Source organism: Geotrypetes seraphini, chromosome 10 (assembly GCF_902459505.1).
Source record: "Geotrypetes seraphini chromosome 10, aGeoSer1.1, whole genome shotgun sequence".
Classification (NCBI taxonomy): Eukaryota; Metazoa; Chordata; class Amphibia; order Gymnophiona; family Dermophiidae; genus Geotrypetes; species Geotrypetes seraphini.
The window spans coordinates 126,126,476-126,149,762 of record NC_047093.1 but is presented as its reverse complement, the minus strand read 5'-3'; the positions used below and the strand labels follow the sequence as shown (position 1 = coordinate 126,149,762).

General features: G+C 40.1%; 1 protein-coding gene across 6 annotated transcripts in view; it reads left to right on the top strand.

The window, feature by feature from the left end:
- The window catches only part of PRG4 (proteoglycan 4), a 55,798-nt gene that overhangs the window by 12,932 nt on the left and 19,579 nt on the right, over nucleotides 1–23,287 (top strand). For 2 of the 6 annotated variants that reach the window (XM_033961295.1, XM_033961294.1), the window contains exons 8-19: nucleotides 1,009–1,140; nucleotides 2,168–2,284; nucleotides 2,498–2,614; nucleotides 2,828–2,944; nucleotides 3,158–3,274; nucleotides 3,488–3,604; nucleotides 5,884–6,030; nucleotides 6,767–6,892; nucleotides 7,965–8,111; nucleotides 10,698–10,832; nucleotides 14,214–14,366; nucleotides 17,733–19,085. In XM_033961295.1, the coding sequence (XP_033817186.1) occupies nucleotides 1,009–1,140; nucleotides 2,168–2,284; nucleotides 2,498–2,614; nucleotides 2,828–2,944; nucleotides 3,158–3,274; nucleotides 3,488–3,604; nucleotides 5,884–6,030; nucleotides 6,767–6,892; nucleotides 7,965–8,111; nucleotides 10,698–10,832; nucleotides 14,214–14,366; nucleotides 17,733–19,085 (2,778 nt within the window). The remainder of the gene's footprint in view (nucleotides 1–1,008; nucleotides 1,141–2,167; nucleotides 2,285–2,497; nucleotides 2,615–2,827; nucleotides 2,945–3,157; nucleotides 3,275–3,487; nucleotides 3,605–5,883; nucleotides 6,031–6,766; nucleotides 6,893–7,964; nucleotides 8,112–10,697; nucleotides 10,833–14,213; nucleotides 14,367–17,732; nucleotides 19,086–23,287) is intronic. The other 4 variants (XM_033961299.1, XM_033961296.1, XM_033961297.1 and 1 more) reach the window with 4 other exon arrangements.

Genomic DNA, 23,287 nt, shown 5'->3' with positions numbered 1-23,287 from the left:
AGCATCAGAGCATTTAGTACTCTGGGCCATAGTGCGGGGTGGGAGCTAGACAGCAATTCTATGAAATATGCCAAGAGTTCTCATCTGTTGGACATTTTTTTAAAGTTAATCTATCACATCCTCCTGCAGCGCGTTCCATGTATCCACCACCCTTTGGGTGAAAAAGAACTTCCTGGCTTTTGTTCTGAACCTTTCCCCTTTCAATTTCTCCGAGTGCTCCCTTGTACTTGTGGTTCCCCTTAGTTTGAAAAATCTGTCCCTGTCCACTTTTTCTATGCCCTTCATGATCTTGAAGGTTTCTATCAGGTCTCCCCTGAGTCGTCGCTTTTCCAGGGAGAAAAGCCCCAGCTTTTTCAGTCTGTCAGTATATGAGAGGTCCCCCATACCCTTTATTAGCTTAGTTGCTCTTCTCTGGACTCTCTCACGTACCGCCATGTCTTTCTTGAGGTACATCTCATTTAAACGATGTTTGTAACTGAGTTTCAAGGCGCCGGAATCACATCGAGACATAGGCACGTTAGGATGCCTAAAGCCCACTGTGGGCGTGGCTAATACCAGAAGCGCCTATGGAGGTGTGATTCACAAAGGTAGGCACCAGAAATTTAAGCCTGGAAAAACCTGACCTACATTTCTGGCGTCTACCTTTGCCAGAGGCGCTATTCTGTAACTGGCGATCGGCAGCCACTTTTAAGGCGGCCGCTGATACTGGCGATGGTTAGAGAATCCAGTCCTTACTGCCTACAAAATATGTGTCAGTAAGTGCTCATGCTCTAATGGCCACACACTAATAAGAAAATTATCACATGGCCAATAATTTTTCAAAATATCCATTTTACCCATATGGTAAAAATGGCCATAGCACTACAAAAGCATATACTAAGGCCACTTTATACCACAGTTTGGTACAAGGGCCCTAAAATAACCACACTATTTGATCAATAATCCTCTGAAAAGGATTATACCATTTTAGGATTCTAGATTAATATAGTATATTGTACATTATTACAGAACCTTTTGAAGATCCATCACCATCAGCTACATCTTCATCATCTCCAGGCAGCAAAATTACAACCAAACGTTCACCTCAGACCCCCAGAAAGAAAATAAAGAAAGTGATATATGAAGATGGCACAATAGAAGGTATGCTTTCCATACAGGAGTTCTACGTTATCTACTTAAGTCAGAATGATATTCAGGGGATTAAATAAAAAAATAAATATAGGCCAGGTAAAAAGTATCAGGCTCATAATCAAAACATTTGAACGTCCAAAAACCCGCCTAAGTTAACACTTGGACATCCTCATAGCCGGGACGTTCAAGTGCCGATAATCCAAACCAACTTTTTGGACATCCAACAGGACTTCCAATCTTTTGGGAGGGAGGTGTGTGGGGGTGGCACAGAGGGATTGTCAGCTTAACAGCTGTGAAGTTATTGAACCTGAATACTTGTGAGAACAATTCAACACAGCCAGTTCATTGCATTGAAACTTTCTGGATGTCCAGCAGGACTTCCAAGCTGCAGAATGTCCAGAGCCCCAAAGGGGCATATTGGGAGGTGAGTTATGGGTGGGCATCATGCAGGCTAAGTGTCCCAAAGGTGACCAAACTGACAAAATGACAACTGGAGAGTTTAAGAAATGACCCCCTCCAACTTCACCAGTGGTCACGACCCCCTCCCACAACCCAAAGAGGGAAAAAAAAGTAGGCTTCCCATCAGCTGATCATGGTAGGGGAATCCCAATCAGCTGAGACGGTTTCAGAGAATCCTGTTTATGTTTGCTTTTATATAAACCATTTGGGTTTAAGTAGGTTAGAAATGTTTAAATAAATAAATAAATAACTTAGGTGCTGTTTCTAGAATTTCCCCTTTAGTGCCTACAAAATAGGTATCAGTAAGTGCTCATGCTCTAATGGCCACACACTAATGAGTAAATTAGCACATGGCCATTAATTTTTTTTTTTTTAAAAAAGGTCCATTTTACCCATGTGATAAAAATGGCCATTGCACATAGGAATGACCCACATAAGCATGTACCAAGGCCACTTTATACCACAGTTTGGTACAAGGGCCCCCAAGTAACCACTCTATTTGATCCAATAATCCTCTGAAAAGGATTATACTATTGTAGGATTATAAATTAATATAGTATATTGTACATTATTACAGAACCTTTTGAAGACCCATCACCATCATCTCCAGGCAGCAAGATTGCAACCAAACGTTCACCTCAGACCCCCAAAAAGAAAATTAAGAAAGTGATATATGAAGATGGCACAACAGAAGGTATGCTTTCCATGCAGGAGTTCTACGTTATCTACTTATGTCATAATGATATTCAGGGAATTGAATCAAAAAATAAATATAGGCCAGGTAAAATATCAGGCTCATAATCATAGCTGGGACGTTCAAGTGCCGATAATCGAAACCAACTTTCTGGACATCCAACAGGACTTCCAATCTTTTGGAATTAATATAGTATATTGTACATTATTACAGAACCTTTTGAAGACCCTTCACCATCATCTCCAGGCAGCAAGATTGCAACCAAACGTTCACCTCAGACCCCCAAAAAGAAAATTAAGAAAGTGATATATGAAGATGGCACAACAGAAGGTATGCTTTCCATGCAGGAGTTCTACGTTATCTACTTATGTCAGAATGATATTCAGGGGATTAAATCAAAAAATAAATATAGGCCAGGTAAAATATCAGGCTCATAATCATAGCTGGGACGTTCAAGTGCCGATAATCGAAACCAACTTTCTGGACATCCAACAGGACTTCCAATCTTTTGGAATTAATATAGTATATTGTACATTATTACAGAACCTTTTGAAGACCCATCACCATCATCTCCAGGCAGCAAGATTGCAACCAAACGTTCACCTCAGACCCCCAAAAAGAAAATTAAGAAAGTGATATATGAAGATGGCACAACAGAAGGTATGCTTTCCATGCAGGAGTTCTACGTTATCTACTTATGTCATAATGATATTCAGGGAATTGAATCAAAAAATAAATATAGGCCAGGTAAAATATCAGGCTCATAATCATAGCTGGGACATTCAAGTGCCGATAATCGAAACCAACTTTCTGGACATCCAACAGGACTTCCAATCTTTTGGAATTAATATAGTATATTGTACATTATTACAGAACCTTTTGAAGACCCATCACCATCATCTCCAGGCAGCAAGATTGCAACCAAACGTTCACCTCAGACCCCCAAAAAGAAAATTAAGAAAGTGATATATGAAGATGGCACAACAGAAGGTATGCTTTCCATGCAGGAGTTCTACGTTATCTACTTATGTCATAATGATATTCAGGGAATTGAATCAAAAAATAAATATAGGCCAGGTAAAATATCAGGCTCATAATCATAGCTGGGACATTCAAGTGCCGATAATCGAAACCAACTTTCTGGACATCCAACAGGACTTCCAATCTTTTGGAATTAATATAGTATATTGTACATTATTACAGAACCTTTTGAAGACCCATCACCATCATCTCCAGGCAGCAAGATTGCAACCAAACGTTCACCTCAGACCCCCAAAAAGAAAATTAAGAAAGTGATATATGAAGATGGCACAACAGAAGGTATGCTTTCCATATAGGAGTTCTACGTTATCTACTTATGTCAGAATGATATTCACAGGATTAAATAAAAAAATAAATATTTTAGTTTCTTCATTGTTCACTGAAACTCTTCTATGCTTATTCCTACCAGGCACAAAATTGATAGAGCTGGAGTGGGTGATTTTAAAACAAGACCCCCAGCGTTAAAAATCCAAACAAGTGCCTATTTGCCCTTATAAAACAAGCACCCAGAACTAACCTTAATTGCACATAAATCAAATGCAAAAATGTTAGCAAAAAATGTTACATACATAAAATTTTACAAGAAATAAAACAAATGAACACAGATAATCAAGTCCTTCGGAAAATCAGCGTACAAGGAAAATCACTACTTAAAGAAATGCTTTTACAAACAATTGTGTTTTAAGTAGTTTTCCGAATGTACTCCTATCACTATATTTACGTATTTGCCCAACGAGGGAGTTCCACAATCTTACCCCTGCACAACAAAAGGTCATTACGTTGGTTTCCACGTAGTTTGGATTAACAATCGCCTTCAGCAGCGCAGAATTTTCAGAGCGCAATGATCTTTTCGGTTGGTAACTAGTCATCTTGTTCTTAATAAAGTTATTATTATTATTATTATTAAAGAATTCAGGGATCGTACCGTATAAGAATTGATGACAAATCATCACTGCTTTATACTGAATTCTAAATGCAACTGGCAGCCAGTGTAACTGTCGAAGATCAGGTGTAATATGTTCATATCTTGACGTTCCCGTTATCAACCTGGCCGCTGCATTTTGTGCCACTTGCAATGCCCTGCATCTGGCTTTAGTTATTCCGAGGTATAGGACATTGCAGTAGTCAAACCTTGACAGGACCTTCCACTAAAAAATGATTTCAATCTTTTATTTCAGGTCTTTCATGTACAGGAGCACTAAAGCAAGCAGAGAAATGGTGTTCCAGTGAATAATAAAATAGAAAACAATGTATATGTCAAATCTAACCAGATATTATTCATGTTTGTTCTTTAATAAAAAGCACATAGAATCAGATCATAAACAAACATTGAAAATACTGTGGCTTGCATTAACTCTCGTAGAAAAATAGGAACATGACAGCAGATAAAGGCCAAATGGCCCGTCCAGTCTGCCCTTCCGTAGCATATATTGGGAGACAATTGCTGATACTTTAGCGACAGACTTAAAATGCAATCCCCCTACATTAAAGTAGAAAGCCCTAGTAGCCCCTGACTTCTGCCTCCCTTCACCCCATCTCCTCTTGTTGGGGCTGTCAAAACCTTGTTGGGCCAGTGACTCAACAAGTGGCCCGCCAGACCTGTAATTCCATAGGCAGCCGATATGTAAGATGTGCTCAACCTTTTACTTCCCACTTAATACAGATTTTTTTGAGTGTGTGCTAAATCTTTCCTGCATTGCAAGTAATTCATATGCACAGAATATGTATGCTAATATTGAAGTAAAACCACTACACCCAGATTACCAGAGTTCATCATTCCAACTGAACCAAGATATGCCAGATTGGATCAAGGGTCCTTGGAGGCAAAATAAGAGGGTTTTTTAGGGGATGAGATTTCTCCTTCATAATATATCCAAATATATGAAATACTTTTGGGTAAAACCATGCAAATGCTCAATTTTCTTCTTGACAAAATGTGCATAAGAACATAAGAAGTTGCCTCCACTGGGTCAGACCAGAGGTCCATCGCGCCCAGCGGTCCGCTCCCGTGGTGGCCCATCAGGCCTATGACCTGTGAAGTGGTCCCTGACTATTCCTATAACCTACCTCTACTTCTATCTGTACCCCTCAATCCCCTTATCCTTTAGGAACCTATCTAAACCTTCCTTGAACCCCTGTAGCGTGCTCTGGCCTATCACAGCCTCCGGGAGCGCGTTCCATATGTCTACCACCCTCTGGGTAAAAAAGAACTTCCTCGCATTTGTTCTAAACCTGTCCCCTCTCAATTTCTCCGAGAGACCCCTTGTACTTGTGGATCCCCACAGTCTGAAGAATCTGTCCCTGTCTACCTTCTCTATGCCCTTCAGGATTTTGAAGATTTCTATCATGTCTCCTCTAAGTCTCCGCTTTTCCAGGGAGAATAGCCCCAGCATTTCCAACCCTGTCAGCGTATGAAAAGTTTCCCATACCTTTTATCAGTTGAGAAAGAACTGCAGTTAGCAAGACTGCCTTTGTCCTAATAATTTCTGCTCATTATTTAACAAAACTGAGGCTGACCTGTTTAATGCTCTAACTCCAGGAATTTTGATTTGCTCTAGAACCTGAAGATGGTCTATTGCCCTTGGTATATCCCTCTGTATTATCACCACCACCTACTCATGGCAGCAATATTCCAAGGTCACCTCCACCTTGGACACCAAAGAAAAGAATAAGAAAAGTGATTTATGACGACGACACAACAGAAGGTATACATATTGGGCCCCGATTCTATATGAGAGAGAGAGAGAGAGAGAGAGAGAGACAAATTGGCACTGACTGGAATATACAGAATTATTAATACTGGACTTGATAGACCTTTGGTCTGTCACAGTATTGGCAATTCTTAGGTTATGTTATGTTAGGGAGAATGTGGCACAGTGGTTAAAGCTCCAGCCTCAGCACCCTGAGGTTGTGGGTTCAAATCCATGCTGCTCCTTGTGACCCTGGCTAAGTCACTTAATCGCCCCAGGTACATTAGATAAATTGTGAGCCCACCAGGGCAGACAGGGAAAATGCTTGAGTACCTGAATAAATTCATTTCAACTGTTCTGAGCTCCCTGGGGAGAACAGTATAGAAAAATAAATAAAATGTTCTTATGTCATACACAAAGGCAATTTATATTTCATGGAAGCCAAGTATCTGAATTATCTCAGATAGGCCATACTTACTCTTCATATTTCCAGACCAGTAAGAAGTGATTCTTAGCGTTTAGACCCAAAGCAACTCTTTGCATTTCTTTGGTTGCCTCATTATACCTTCTGTGGTACTGAATTTTTTCTAAACGAAAGAATGAGAACCAAGAATGCATTATTAAGAGAGAGAATGTATTCAGGGACCAGGAAAGAAGGTGTCAACTTTGAAGTTAATAATCCTCAGAAAATGATTGTCGGATTATTGGTTGTAGAATTCTAATTAAAACAATACGTTTAATTTAATTATAGAACCTTTCACCGACCTATCACCAACCCCCTCATTTTCACCAAAACCACCAGGCAGCAAAATTACAATTAAGCGCTCACCTAAGACACCAAGGAAGAAGAGGATAAATGAAGATGGTGCAACAGAAGGTAGGTATTGTATAGGGTACTGATTAATCAGCAAAGACATAGGCATTTTAATAATTAAAATACAGAAAGAAATTATATTTAGAGTGCAGCTCATGACGTATGCCAAGAGGTCTGATCCACTGGGCCATCAATTGGGTTTAATCATGCAGGATTATGATTTATTCAAAACATTCTTCTATATCAGTTCTCCAGTTTACACTGAAACTCTTACCCACCCATGCTTATCCATGCCAGATACTACACTGATAAAGATGTAGAACCAGCGGCGTAGAGAGAAAAGGAGGTGCCCGGCATTGCTGCGCTGTGCGACATACCCCCCTATTCTCCTCCCTGCCCCCTGGATACCTCTTGGTGGGGGCACCAGCACATCTCTTCAAATATTCATCCGCAGTGAGCGGCATCTCCTTGTGGATTTCTAAAAACACCACCTGTCAGCAGTCCTCTTTGAGAGTGTCTGCATGCATTTGAGGTTTCTGGGCTCTTTACATTATAAAAGTGGACTCTACACAATAAAAGTCAACTGAGTTTGGTTCCCAAACAAAATAAAATCTTTATTTCTTACAAACACAAAAGAAATGCCTATCTTACTCCATGCAAGCTTCAAACAGTATAATAGATGGCTCATAAATACAGGATGAGGGTTCTTCCTTCTCCTCCTCTGGGACTCTCTGTTTCCCTTTGGATCTAGTCTTTTGAATTCCTCCCCTGCCTTTCCAGGTTCCCTAGCTATGTTCTTAGTAAGCTGGTTTAGGATGTGGTTTCTTAGCGATATATCACCTTCCCCCCTCCTTATCACCCTTATTAAGAACTAGCTACTCTATAATCGTATCTTAGTATCTGATAACTTTGACTTTGTGTGTCTTAAATTAGTCTGATTTTTAGGAGAACCACAATGAAAAACATTAGCTTACATTTGTTCCCTCAAACATGTCAAATAACAAGTTTTGATAATCTTGACAAATAACCCTGCTTTTGTCCCTCAAAGAACTAACATGTGTACCCCTGATTTAGGCTTAGGAAGTACTGATGAATATAGACTGATAGTTAAGCAGAATGTCTTGCTTCACTCTAGATCCTTCACAAAATCCATTATCTTCACAATCCACCCCACTGGTATTGCCACTGCCATCCCAAAGCAGTAGGACACCAAAGAAACGTTCACCTAAATCTCCAAAGATGAAACCAAGAGCAGGAATATATCCGACGGACACAACACAAGGTATGATTTTTCCCCAAAGCATGAGAAGTGCTACACAAACGGGAATTCATTATTTCTTCCTATAAGTTAACTGTGGTTATGAATCCCAAAGTAGTTGGTCTTTATGTTAAGATTTAGTGGGGGGGGGGGGGGGGGGAGGGGAGAGGTTCTAGAAAAGTCCTCGAGCTGCTGGCAGGTCAGGTTTTAATGAATATGTATGAGAAAGGTTTACAAGTCCATTGTATGCAAAACTCTCATATGCCTATACTGAAAATCTGTCTTGTTGATAGCACGTAAGCACTGGGAGTGAAGACCAAACGTTTGTGCTCAGTTTCCACTAGACGTTATGAACATCACATAAAGCACTTTCACAATTTGGTATTAAGAAGCATCCTTGTTATCAAAGAGGACGAAATCTGATAAGTTATGGAGAACACATTGCTCTTTTACCACAGGTCAAGGGAGAGGAAGGGATAGAGGTTGATATGGATGGGTAGACCAGATAGATCTTTATCTGCCCATTTTCTGTTTCTATGATGTGCTAGAACTGAGTTGATTAGATCATTACTCCCCTTATTTAAATAATTAGCATTTAAAGAAAATAAGAGCATACTGGGACAGACCGAAGGCCCATCAAGCCCAGTATCCCGTAACCAACAGTGGCCAACTCAGATCCCAAGTACCTAGCTAGATCCCAAATAGTAAAACAGATTTTTATGCTGCATATCATAGGAATAAGCAGTGGACTTCCCCAAGCCATCTCAATAATGGCCTATGGCAGGGGTAGGGAATTCTGGTCCTCGAGAGCCGTATTCCAGTCGGGTTTTCAGGATTTCCCCAATGAATATGCATGAGATCTATTTGCATGCACTGCTTTCAATGCATATTCATTGGGGAATCCTGAAAACCCGACTGGAATATGGCTCTTGAGGACCGGAGTTCCCTACCCCTGGCCTATGGACTTCTCTTTTAGGTAATTATCTAAGCCTTTTTTAAACATGGCAGCAGCAGTGCATACAGCACCCTGGGCCTGGGAATGACCGAGTGTGGTCTTCAACTTAAGCAGCCACCTTTTTCTCAGGTTGATTTCTCTCATGATACAAGCCGCCAAGTCTTAGGTGCTCAAACCCTAGAGCCTAGGATGTAGTTGTAGCTAGTGGGAGGATGTGGAAAGAAGGCTAGGAGTAAGAGCAGAAATGCATTCACTGAGAAGGCTCAGTATAGAGCCCAGATCCCAGCAGGGGGGCTGATACTAGACAAAGGAGATTTACACAAATTAGAATCAGGATGAGGAACACAGAATACATCAAGCAATCCAAAACACAAGGTCTGGGAAAGAAGCCAAACAGGCTGGATTTTAAATATAAATCCAGCAGATACAAGATGGCTGCTGGGAGGAAGTGGCAGCAAAAAATGAGTGACAGTGACCAGCTTGCTGGGTGGGACATACTGACCCTGCTGGTAGGAGATCAGGGGTTCACAGTGGCAAAATATCCTGCACCATGGTGGCAGAACCTCAAACCAGGCATTATGGAGAAGCTTGTCCTCCTACTGTTACACTGGTTCTGTGGATCAGTGGGGAAATTTAGTTTACAGCACTATTCAAAGTGATGATTACAAAATAACACTATGAGGGGCCACTGAAACGTTCTCAGCCCAATCAGGAGGAGAATGATGAGGAGCCATGAAACTTACAAGTTATTCCACACTTTTTCTTGACACTTTTCATTTCAACGATATGAAATAAAACAAAAAGTGTCAAGAAAAGTGTGGAATAACTTGTAAGTTTCATGGCTCCACGTCATTCTCTTCTTGGTTGGGCTGAGAACTTTTCAGTGGCCCCTCGTATTGTGATGTCATAATGCCTCATTCCACCAATGCCTAAGAGCCAACCTCGTTGGTGATGTCACAATGGCTTGGTTTCCCTATACTTGTGTCCATGTGCTAGATTCATTTGCCTCATTGAAATGAAAAGTGTGGAATAACTTGCAAGTTTCATGGCTCTACGTCATTCTCTTCTTGGGCGGGCTGAGAATGTTTCAGCGGCCCCTCATAAAAGCCCCATTGTGTGTTCTACCTTTGGTCATGACATTAGATTATTTTTGCTGATCATTCACTACTGACTTTCAAGAAGTAGCATGCTTCAGTGTCTGACTTTGAAATTCTCCAAGCAAGTAAATTGTTCAGTAGGGAATCTACCAAGTCTATGGAGATTCTCTGATTCGTAGCTCATCTATGAAGCATAGCTCATCTATGAAGCGTAGCTCATCTATGTTTCTAAATCTAGATCAGCATCTTATCAATTTGTGTGTCATACAAACATAGAACATTCCAGAACAAAAATATCAGAAGAATTTCTAGCAGTTCTAATGGTTATTTGCTGAAATGAGTAGACATAGTTCATGAACTCCATAGTCTCGACTTAAAAATGTGAATGTTCAAAATCTAAACTTGAAAGAGATGTTTTCTGAAAGACTAGATGAATCATTTTGCTATGTTTCCTCTAAAACATTATTGCTGATGCACACTTGCTGCTAGTTTTAAAATGAACATGGCATTACTGAATACTGAGCTTATATTAGAACAGCGGATTTTGTTTCCTTCTAGACCCTATTCGGGGCCCCTCATCTACCTCACCCCAGTCCTCCACATCATCAGATGTCAAAGTGACAACGAAACGTTCTCCTAAAACTCCAAACAGAAAAAAAGCAAAGAAAGCAGAAAGCTCAGAGGAGATAAGAGGTACTGAGGGGTGGGGGAATTTTGATACAAAATGATGGGTTTGCCACAAATTTTAGTAGATAAGTAAAGATAGAGGAATCAGCTTGTCTATTTTCAGTTTACCTTCTCTTTTACAACCTACGCCTACATCCCCCCTCCCACTGTCTCTATTTCTGTGGTTAACACTCTCCTCCTCCCTGTCATGTCTGCTCGCAATCTTGACTCCTCTCTCTCCTTCTCCACTCAGATCCAACAAACTGCTAAACCCTGTTGCTTCTTCCTCGATAATATTACCAAAATCCAACCTCTCCTCTCCGAGCACACTACCAAAATGCTTATCCATGCTTTCATCACCTCTCACTTAGACTACTGCAAAGTACATCTCTCAAGTCTTCCGCTCATTCATCTCTCTCCCCTTCAATCCATTCAAAATACTGCTGCATGACTCATTCCATGAGAGCCACCACACCCACAATTACTCCTCTCCTCAAGACACTTCATTGGCTCCTCATCTGCTTCTGAATACTGTTCAAACTCTTCTTACTGACATGCACTGTATATACTCGAATATAAACCAAGATTTTTGGGCCAAAAAATATCCTAAAAATGGGGGTCTTGGTTTATATGTGGATCAGTGCTGACCTGCCCCCTCCCCCCCTCCCGAACCTGTTGCAGGCCTCTGCTGGGCCTGCCATGAGACCTGGTGGTCCAGCAGTGGGCCGGGATAGGAAGAATCCATTCCATCTCATGTCCTGGCTGACTCTACTAACATTTACCTCTCTCCCCCTCCACAGTGTACCTTTTAAATCCCTAATGGTCCAGTGGTGGGCCAGGACAGCAGGGATCCCTGCCGCCTCTGTCCCTGCTAATTCTAAGACTTTTTACCTCCCTCCCGCCCCCCCCCCCCTCCGCATACCTCTATTATCCCTGGTGGTCCAGCGGTGAACTGCGGCAGGAGCGATGTTCTTCGCTTCTGCCCATGCAGAGCCGCTAGCTGATTGACTGCAAAGGCAGGAGTGAAGGAAGGTCACTCCTGCCGCAGTTCACTGCTGGACCACCAGGGATTTTAAAGGCATGTGGGGGAGGCAGGAGGGAGGTAAAAAATCATAGAATCGGCTGGGACAGGAGTCAGGAGGGATCCCTGCTGTCCCAGGTCAATGCTGAACCACCAGGACTTATGGCAGGCTTAGTGGAGGCCTATAAGGCATCAGAAGGGAGGGAGACAGGGTACAGAAATTGACAGAGTAGGGAGGGAGGGGCACTGGGTGCAGAGCCTGGCAGGGGAGGGAGTGAGTGAGGGGGTTGAATGCAGAGCCTGGCAGAGTAAGGAGGAAGGGGGAACAGAGTGCAGAGCCTGGCAGGACAGTGCAAGGTAAGGCACTGTACTTGAATATTAACCCCCCCCCCCCCAGTTTAAATTTGAGTCAACCTTTTTTCCTCCTTTTTTGAGGGAATAAAAGTTGCCTCGGTTTATATTTGGGTCAGTTTATATGCGAGTATATACGGTAAGTGCATTCACTCTGTAGTCCCTCAATATTTCTCCTTGCTTATCTCTCCTTATGCTCCTTCCCGTGTACTCCATTCATCAGGTACCCTTCTCCAGCACCAACCCCAGACTCCATCCCTTCTTTCTTGCCGTGCTGTATGCCTGGAACAAGCTGCCAGAATCAATACATCATGCTCTGACTCTGGCAGTGTTCAGATCCAGGCTAAAAGCTTACTTTTTTGAAGCTGCTTTCAACTCTTAAATCCCATTCACTGTCAGATTCCTATACCCGTTGTATTGTTCCTTCTGCCAGAAACTCCCCAACCTTGAAATGCCCTATCTGTCTGTCCAAATTAGATTGTAAGCTCTTTTGAGCAGGTACCGTTTATTGAACGTTAAATGTACAGTGCTGTGTACACCTTTCAGCACTATAGAAATGATAAATAGTAGTAGTTTGTGTCAAGCCCCTTCCCTTGTTTAAAAGTAGACTGAAAGCCCACCTTTTTGATATAGCTTTCAATCCTTAACCTTATTCCTCTGCCCTCCAACCCAGCCCGCTGATTAACTGTTCCCCTTAACTGTATCCATGACATCTTGCTTGTTTAGATTGTAAGCTCTTTCAAGCAGGGACTGTTTTCTTATTCTTTGTGACTCTGGTAGCACTATCAAAATAATTAATAATCAATAGTAGTATTAGTAGTAGAATCTAATGCTTTAGTCTCCATTAGCACTTCTATAGAAGTTATTGCCCACTGTATTTCACCTTGTAGTCAATGTTTGATCCTTTTGTCCCCTTATGTTGGAATCCCCTTAGACTTTGCCATTTGAGAAACACACAAAGATATAAGTTAGCCTTCCCTTCCTTTAAGGCAGTGATCTCAAACTCGCTGCCCGGGGGCCAAATGCGGCCCGCCAGGTACTATTTTGAGGCCCTCGGTATGTTTATCATAATCACAAAAGTAAAATAAAACAGTTTCTTGATCATATGTCTCTTTAGCTATAAATTACAATTATTATTAAGACTTAGCCAAAAGAAAAGATTTATAAAATTGTCATTTCTTTAATAAGACATTAACTATTTTTTTCTGTGGCCCTCCAAGGACCTACAAAACAAGAATGTGGCCCTGCAAAGGCTTTGAGTTGGAGACCACTGGCTAAAGTATAACCATGACATCCTGTTTGTCTTTGGGAAGCAGAGCTGAGATTGTGATGTCATAATGCCTCATTCCACCAATAAGAGCCAGCCTCATCAGTGATGTCACAATGGAATGATAACAGTTTCTTGATCATATGTCTCTTTGGCTATAAATGACAATATTATTATTAAGACTTAGCCAAAAGGAAAGATTTATAAACTATAAAGAGTTTTACCTCATGCAAAATTGTCATTTCTTTCATAAGACATTAAATCTTTTTTCTGAGGCCCTCCAAGTACCTACAAATCCAAAATGTGGCCCTGTATAGGGTTTGAGTTGGAGACCACTGCTTTAAGGGAATTAAAATTTGCTGGGAAGCTCAGTCAATCTTTTGTTTTCAAGTTTGTAGAGATCTGGAATGAACTTCCTGACTCCTTTAGGCTTTTAGGCCAGCTGCAATTATTTCGTAAATTCCTGAAAACTTTGTTCTCGTAATTTTTAAATGGTTTAAATACAGTCTCAATGAGATTATAATATTATAATTATTTTTCTTCTGCTTTTCTTCTGTACTTTAGTTTTTCATTAGTTCTTCCTTCTCCTATGTTTTCTGCTATGTATTCTAGTCTTAATTATAAGTGAATCGAGTTGAGCTCCACTGGGAGATGACCCGGTATAGAAACCAACGGTTAGATTAGATTAGATGATTGTATAGTGTTTACTCACCTTAGCTGTATATTAGAACTGGATTGCCAGGTTTGCTAACATTGATCTCACCTGCAGAAACTTCAGAAAATGAGTTTCATAAAAAATCCCGGTCGTCATCATCCTCTGAAACATCTCAGAGAAGGAGCAAATCGACTTTGAGACGTAAGTCCAAGAAGCAAGAGGACGATAACTTAAAGAGAAAGAAGCTTCCAAAGGAGAACCATAAAGGTATGAAACATTTGAGAGAGTGGAAATTGATAATCTTGAGATGCAAGCAAAAACCTAGAAGTAGGGGTCAAAAATGCTAGTTTTAATAAAGAAAATTCCCACAGAAAGGTTATCACTCTCTGAGGCACTGAATTAATTCTTTGGCAGATCATAAAGGGCAGTGGTTCCCAACCCTGTCTTAGGGGACCCCCAGCCAGTCAGGTTTTTAAGATATCCCTAATGAATATGAATGAGAGAGATTTGCATACCTGTCACTTCCATATGCAAATCTCTCTCATGCATATTCATTAGGGATATCTTGAAAACCCAACTGGCTGGGGGTCTCCTAGGACAGTTGGGAACCACTGATATAGGGGGAAGTTCTATGTAGGTCGCTAAAGGTTAAGGTTAATATTAACTAGGTAATAAGTTAATATTCTATAATGGCAGAGTTATTTGCTAAACCCGTTACAGAATACTAGCATAAGTCCGTAGTTATGTGCCAATCCTTAGGCACAACCACTTATGCCATGTCTATGGTTGGTGTAAATGGTAGTGTCTCTATGCAGCAGTTAGAACATAAGAATTGACGCTGCTGGGTCAGACCAATGGTACATCATGCTCAGCAGTCCGTTCATGCGGCAGCCCTTAGGTCAAAGACCTAATTGAGTCAAGCCTTACCTGCGTATATTCTGGTTCAGCAGGAACTTGTCTAACCTTGTCTTGAATCCCTGAAGGGTCTTTTCCCCTATAACAACCTCTGGAAGAATGTTCTAGATTTCTACCACTCTCTGGGAGAAGAAGAACTTCCTTTCGTTTGTACGGAATCTCTTCCCTTTTAACTTTAGCGAGTGCCCTCTTGTTCTCTCCACCTAGGAGAGGGTGAACAATCTCTCTTTCTCTATTAAGTCAATTCCCTTCAATATCTTGACTATTTGGATCCTGTCCTCTCTCAGTCTCCTCTTTTCAAAGGAGAAGAGGCCCAGTTTCTCTAGTCTCTCATTATACGGCAACTCCTCCAGTCCCTTAACCATTTTTGTCACTCTTCTCTGGACCCTTTTGAGTAGTACTATGTCCTTTTTCATGTACGGTGACCAGTGTTGGATGCAGTATTCCAGGTGGGGGCATACTGTGGCCCGGTACAGCGGCATGATAACCTTCTTCGATCTGTTTGTGATCCCCTTCTTAATCATTCCTAGCATTCTGTTCACCCTTTTCATCGCCGCCGCTGCGCATTGCGCGGCCGGCTTCATTGACTTGTCTACAAGTACTGCACTGCACCAGACATCCTGTATTCGTGTATAAGATTTTTGGGTGCATACAAGAATAGTCAGAACACCCTTGCCCCTCCCACGTTAATGACCCCTTTTTTTCCCCAGCAAGAGAATTTATGCAATAGGGGTGTAAATCTGTTACCTGTACAACTACAACTTAGCAAATTAGCTAACACCAATTGTTTGTAATTATGACTAATTATTTGCCAATTAGTTAATTCTGTTATGCATTTAACTGGCCCCTATTCCAAGGGTGGGCAACCATGGCCCTTGAGAGCCACAGTCAAATTGGGTTTTTAAGATGTCCACAATGACTGCATGATATCTATTTGTATGCAGTATAATGGAAGCAGCACATGCAAATTAATCTCATTCATATTCATTGTTGCAATCTCGAATAATCGACTGGATCATGGCCTTCAAGAGCTGTGGTTGCTCATTTCTGCCCTATTCCATAACTGTGCACCCAACTGAAAACCGATGCATTGCTGAAAATAAAAAAAAGAGCATTCACAAAACATGTTTGGGAAGCTCAGATGATTGTACTCTTTACCTTCTTAAATATGTCCCTTCCATATTTTGTTTAATTTCCATTGTTTACAGGATTCTTCATTTAATTCATGGGGTCTTATGGGTTCCTTAAGAATGTAAGAGTTTCCATACTGGGACAAACCGAAGGTCCATCGAGTCCAGTATCCTTTTTCCCTCAGTGGCCAACCCGGATCATAAGTACCTGGCAGGATCCCAAGGAGAAAAACTGATTTTATGCTGCATTTCCTAGGAATAAGTAGTGGATTTCCCCAAATCATCTTAATTTTTAAAAAAAATGTATATAATGCTTTAAACTAAAGCAGTGTACAAGCAACATACAAAGTAGAAACATCTAACACTTCATTTATTATTACAAACAGAATAATAATAATAACTTTATTCTTCTATACCGCCATAGTCGTGAGACTTCTAGGCGGTTCACATTGAAGAGAGCTGGATAGTCAGAGAATTACAATATGCAGAATCTTAAAAAAACAGCGAATTACAATATACAGATTGTTAAAAATTGTTAAAAAAATTTCAGACTTATACGGAGGAGTGGACATATTTGAAATAATAGAATTTGATTTAGTGTTTGGTGTAGATATTTTTTAGGTGATATTTCTGTCGAATAAGGCAGTTTTTTTGGCTTTTCTAAAGGCGTCATAGGTCAGTCTAGCTCCCTTAATGTAGTTGTCTAAATGCTGAGACAAACAAATATGTTGTCAGTTTCTTTAAAACATCTCTTGGCTTACGAAGACATAATTGCCTATTCAAGGCATTCCAGAATTTCACACTGGCAACAGAGAACATCGATATCCCAACTCTTGCATGAGAGATGGTACATGCCCTATCCAGGGCTAGTCTCATAGCATGTTCCGATCGCAACTCTCTTGTTGGAGAATATAACTTCAGCATATCCAATGGCTTATGGACTTCTCTTTTAGGAAATTATCCAAACCTTTTAAAAACTCTGGCAATGAATTCTAGAGTTTAGTTACCCGTTGAGTGAAGGAATATTTTCTCTGGTTTGTTTTAAATCTACTAATTAGTAGTTTCATCACATGCCCTCTAGTCTTAGCATTTTTGGAAAGAGTAAACAAGCAAGTTACATATACTGTATACACTTGAATACAAACAGAGATTTTGGGGCCCAAAAATGGGGATCTCGGTTTATATTTGGACCCTTAAGTCTGCGCACTCCAGATCCATTGCAGGCTATATTTACTCCTATTAATTTCAGTACCAAGGATTTAATTAAAAAGAAATAACCAATTTATAGGGTTACTTTTATTAACAATGATTTATATAAATTAATACTGATGTGAGAATAGGGGGTTACATGAGACCTGTGATAGCTCATGAAATGGTTGGATTGACAAGACTTCTTCTAAGTCAAACAACTGTGGGCACTTGAGGTCACTGTTCCCCACTATCTAGGCGCCCGTATATGTTTGAGATGTATACCTACATAATTACATGACTAACTTTATCATTTTAATACTATTGATTAGAAACAGATTTAGAAAAAAGAGAACTGTGCAAGATGAAATTAGATCTTTTATCTTTCTTCTTTCACTAGCCACAACAATCTCCCCATCCCTACCAGAGAAAAGTACTTCCAGTAAAGATGTAAAACCAGATGAAGATGGCAGCGGAATGGACTTTTCAGAGGATAACACAATTCCTCCTCCTGAGCCTTCCACAACAGAAAGTTCAACAATTGGAACTGAAGGTATAGCTGAAACACTTTTGCCAAAAGAGCGTTTTAGCAAAGCCCCTTTGTCCCCCCAGCCTAATAAATTTACTACATCCTTCAGTACGGTTACACCACCACAAGATTTATTTTCAGAGGGGAATCAAACATTAAAACCCCTTTCAGCAGAAGTACGTTCACTGGGTACTTCTGCTAACTGGAAAACAAGTCAAGAAGTCTCCTCTACTCTGAACCCTACAACAAAGCAGCTCAGCACATCAGAGAAAATCAGTTCAAAGTCTCCTACTTTAGCTGAACGTTTCAATATAGGCAGAATCACGACAGAACCTCAAGTTACAAAGGAAAGAGTTGACATCTCTTTGAACTCCACAGCAAGATCAACCACCAGCCTCCTGAAGAGAGATGTTCATACAACAAGCATGCCTAAAGTTTCAACTTTGAATGATGTGACTTCAAATACTAGTATCGACAGAGTACAAGAGTCCACAACAATACCTTTGCATTCTTCCAGTGGTCCAACCAGTGAGATTTTATTTAGTTCTGCTAAGGGTACAACAGGACTAGCATCAACCACAAACATTAAAGACTCTTCCACAGAATCTCAAACGTCTCCTTATAGCTTTGCTTCTTCAGAAGGTTCACAAGCAACATCTGTGCTGAACTCTATGAGCAGCAGAAGTCAGAGAATGATCAGTACAGAAAACATTGAAGAACCTACATCTACAACTTTGATTTCTTCATGGAGTCAGTTAGACAAAGATATTTCTACACAAAAATCTACCAAAGAACCAAAGTCATTACAGACAACTGTGATGTCCCAACAAACATCAACTTTCTTCACAAATAATACAGAAATATCTACTTATGTGACAAATATACCAAAAAAGACGAATGACCCTCTTGATAAAGGTTACAATAAAAACAGTTCAACTTCTTTATCCTCTGATTACGTCATCACATCAGGAATAACTAGTACTTTCACTGGCTCAGCAACAAGTTTTGCATTTACTGACATCACCAAGGGAGCTTCTAGAATTAAAGAAAAGAATACGATTTCTTCAGCATTTCCCCAAAGTACTTCAAATCCAACAGCTCCACCAGGATTGGCAGATCTTAAAGAAAACACAACAGAAACTTCTTTATCAACTCGGGAATCTACTAGACATTTTGCTTTGCCAAGTACTACATCTGTGACAAAGCAAGAAGCCAGCACTGACGGTATTGTTACTTAAGTTCCTCTGATCGCTACTAAAAAAATTGGAATTACTGAGGTTTCTAATTTTACTCCAAGATAGAGGTATACTGTCCATCAGGTGCCCTGAAAGGGATGAGAGTAAATACAACACAGGCTTGTAACAGAGTTCAGAAACCTATTTATTTTACTATTTATATACCTTAACCTAAATGGTTTACAGTCAGGTACTCAAAACATTTTTCCTTATTTATCCTGGTGGGGTCACATTCTATCTAACGTACCTGGGGCATTTGGGGATTAAGTGACTTGTTAGGCCCCCTCCAGCTTAAGAAAGTAAGGCTGGAATGTAGTGTTTAGCTCTGAAGAAGTTTTTTTTAATATAAAAACTTATTTAAAAATAACTATGCCTTGTACCTCCCACCTTCCTGCACCTCCCACCTACCTGCCTCCTCCCTACCTGCACCTCCTACCTACCTGCACCCGACTTCCTAAGCCAAGCCGATTGACTTGTTTAAAACCTTTCTATCTCCTTGCCTGCTCCCGACTTGCTAAGTTATATTGATTGATTGACTTATTTGTAAATTTCGCTGTAGATGTACAGTCTCTTGTCATGTAAACCGCTCTGAACTATTCTGGTACTGCGGTATACAAAAATAAAGTTATTATTATTATTAAAATAATTTATTACTAAATTTAAAATTATAAAATTAATTATTTGATTATGAAATTATAAAATTGGTAGGGAGTTATAAAATTAACATAGAAACATAGGGAGCAGCAGGTTTTTGAACCAATGAGATGCCTGATGACTGTGTCTGAATTCAAAAGGGCCTGGGATAGGCACGTGGGATCTCTCAGAGAAGAAGAGATGATGGTTACTTCGGATGGACAGACTAGATGGGCCATTTGGCCTTTATCTGCCGTCATGTTTCTATGTTAATTAATTGTGGTATATCAAATAAACATAACTATAACTGTAGATGCTACAACAGAAAATTCCCTTTTACTCCAAACTTACACTAAACATATTTTATCAACAAATACTCCTGACGTGCATAGTCAAGGAGAAAGCAACTTACGTAGATGCAATTGCTACTAAATCTCATACGATTTGAGATGATGAATTCATTCAACTTCTATCGCCTGCACCCTCTCTTCTCTTTTGCTATCTGCTTCGGGTTCTCCATATCTATATATCTGTACCGGTATTCGAAAGCTGTTCACTTACTTGAGCTTTTCTTGTATTATCATACTCTCTACCTTGATATCGTTCTCTCTACCTTGGAGAGGGTGAACAACCTGTCTTTATCTACTAAGTCTATTCCCTTCATTATCTTGAATGTTTCGATCCTAGCATCTGCCATCCTTCAACCTCAATTTATACACACTATTGTTACTGCTTCTCTCTGGAAAATATTTGTTTGTAGATTAATGCTGTTCAAGTATTTTAATGTGTGAATCGTATTTCCTTTATCTTTTCCTTTCTTTTAGGGGAGATGAAGATATAGGTATAGATATAGATATATATCTTCAAGTTTCTTCTCATATATCTCTTGGTGCAACCCAATATCATTTTTATCGTCACCCTCCAGACTGCTTCAGGATTTATAGACCTTGATTATATCTCCCCTCAGCAATCTCTTCTCGAAGCTGAAAAGCCCTAACCTCTTTAGCCTTTCATTAAAGAGAAGTCATGCCACCCCCTTTATCATTTTTGTTGCCAGAACTGCACACAATATTCAAGGTGTGGTCATACCATGGAATGATACAAAGGCATTATAATATTCTCTGTTTTGTTTTCTATTACGTTCCTAATAATTCATAACATTGTACAAGACCGGAAAGGGGGGAGTGGGGGGAGGTTGCAGGGCAGAGCAACAGGCAGAGAAGCAGCAGAGAAGATGCAGAGACTAAATATACTGAGGGGGCCTTGACTAAAGATTTAAACTGGAGGAAGCACTGCCCTCAATAATGAAGGCACTTACTTCGTTGGCAAAAAAACAACAACCCAACAGAATGATGTTGGGCGCCGCTAAAGAGGTCCCCATGGGCTGCCATTGTCCTACAGGCCTTGCAATGAAGACCACTGATTTAACCATTTCTTAACCCACAATAGTGCTCTGCCTCCTATCCCATGACTTTTTACTTTGTTCAGGAGTCATTCATGAGATATTTTGTCAAATTCTTCTGGAAATCTAAATCACAATATCAACCACTTTATCCACATATATTTTCACCCCCTTCAAAGAAATGTAGCAGATTAGTGAGGCAAGATTTCTCTTGTCTAAATCCATGCCTATTTATATGCTCAGTAATTTTGTTCTTTATAGTATCTACCATTTTGCCCAGCACCGACATCATAGAGCACCAGTCTATAAATTACTGGGTCATTTCTGGAACCTTTAAAAAAAAAATTGGTGCTATATTGGCCATCCTCCAGTACTATGCATGATTTTAATGATAAATGACTAATAATAGATCTGAAATTTTTTTTTTTTGTTTGTTTTATCAGTACTCTGGGGTATGTTCCATCTAGTCCAGGTGATTTGATATTCTTTAGTTTGTCAAATTGCCCCATTACATCTTTTAGGTTTATAGGGATTTGTTTCATCTCTTCTGACTTATCATTAGATACCATTTCTAGCACGGTATCTCCCCATCATCTTCCTCAGTGAAGACCAAAGCAAAGAATTTAGTCTCTCCACTTGGTTTCGTCTTCCTCCGAGTGCCCCTTTTACCTTTTGATCATCTAGCGGTCCATATGATACTTTTAATGGCTTCTTGAGTAGAAGCAGAATCTAAAGATATAAGAACAATGTCTGAGCCAGAAGATACCACAGGAAATAATATATTAAAGTTCTTTCTTTCATTACTTTCCAGTTAATTCAGAGACATAGGGCTCCTTTTACTAAGGTGCGCTAGCATTTTTAGCGCACGCTAACCACGTGCTAAACAAAAAATACTAATGCAAGCTCTGTGGAGGCGTTAGCGTTTAGCTAGTAAAAGAAGCCCATAGTATAACTTCTTATACTTCAGTGCAAGACCAAATACAGTACAAGTACAAAACTCCAGACTGCTCGGGGATTGGTAAGTCTGGATTTTTGGATTTTCCAAATTCAAATTACAGGAATAAGGAAGAGACGAACAAGTCAATTTGTTCTTGTTTGATTTATTAACATCCAATATAGACTGCTATATTTATCAAAATGGGGGTATTTACAGGAACTAAAATTGATACACTTTCAATGTCTTTTCCACTCTATATAAATTACTTTGAAAACTAGAATATACTATATCATATTGCTATGAGAAGGACTACAGGTTAGAAGCTGGCTAAGCTGACCGTTCTAAATAAATCCCTGAGGCAGCGGTTAAAGATTAACATCGCGAAACGCCTGGCCGCGTTGGAAATGTATTGAAGCGGCTTGGCTACAGAGCGAAACGAGAAAGACGGATGAGCTGTTAAGCCAAGTAAAACCTGAAGAGGATATAATGTTTTTGAATGTCAAGTGATTTCTCGAACGGGATGAATATTGGAATTTTAATATGATGGTGGTACTTCTCTGTAGAGCTATATACTCTATCCTCTAACACTGAAGATTATCAAATAGTATTATGAACTTTTTCAAGATAACTTAGGGCTCCTTTCACTAAGGTGCGTTAGCGGTTTTAGTCTCAAACAAAACACAAGAGAAATATCTTCACTTCACACACATCGCTCATGAAGAAGGATCTAAATTTGTTATTAAACCGAGAACCATTGTATTATCTGGAAATAAAAGAGCATGGCTGCTAATTACATAGAAACATGACTGCAGATAAAAGCCAAATGGCCCATCTAGTCTGCCCATCCACAGTAAACACTATCTCTTTCTCTCTCTGAGAGATCCCACGTGCCATCCCAGGCCCTCTTGAATTCAGACACAGTCTCTGTTTCCGCCACCTCTTCTGGGAGACCGTTCCACACATCTTCCACCCTTAACTTCATCCTAGGCCCTCTCATTGCAGATAACTAAACTAAATCTATTTTGTGTACTAATGGAGATTTTAGTGCTACCGAAGTGGTTCTTAAACCTGTCCTGGGGGACCCCCAGACAGTCGGGTTTTCAAGGTAATCCCTAATGAATATGCACGAGCAAGATTTGCATATTCATTATGGATATATTGAAAACCTGACTGGCTGGGGGTCCCCCAGGACAGGTTTAAGGAACACTGCTCTAGAATA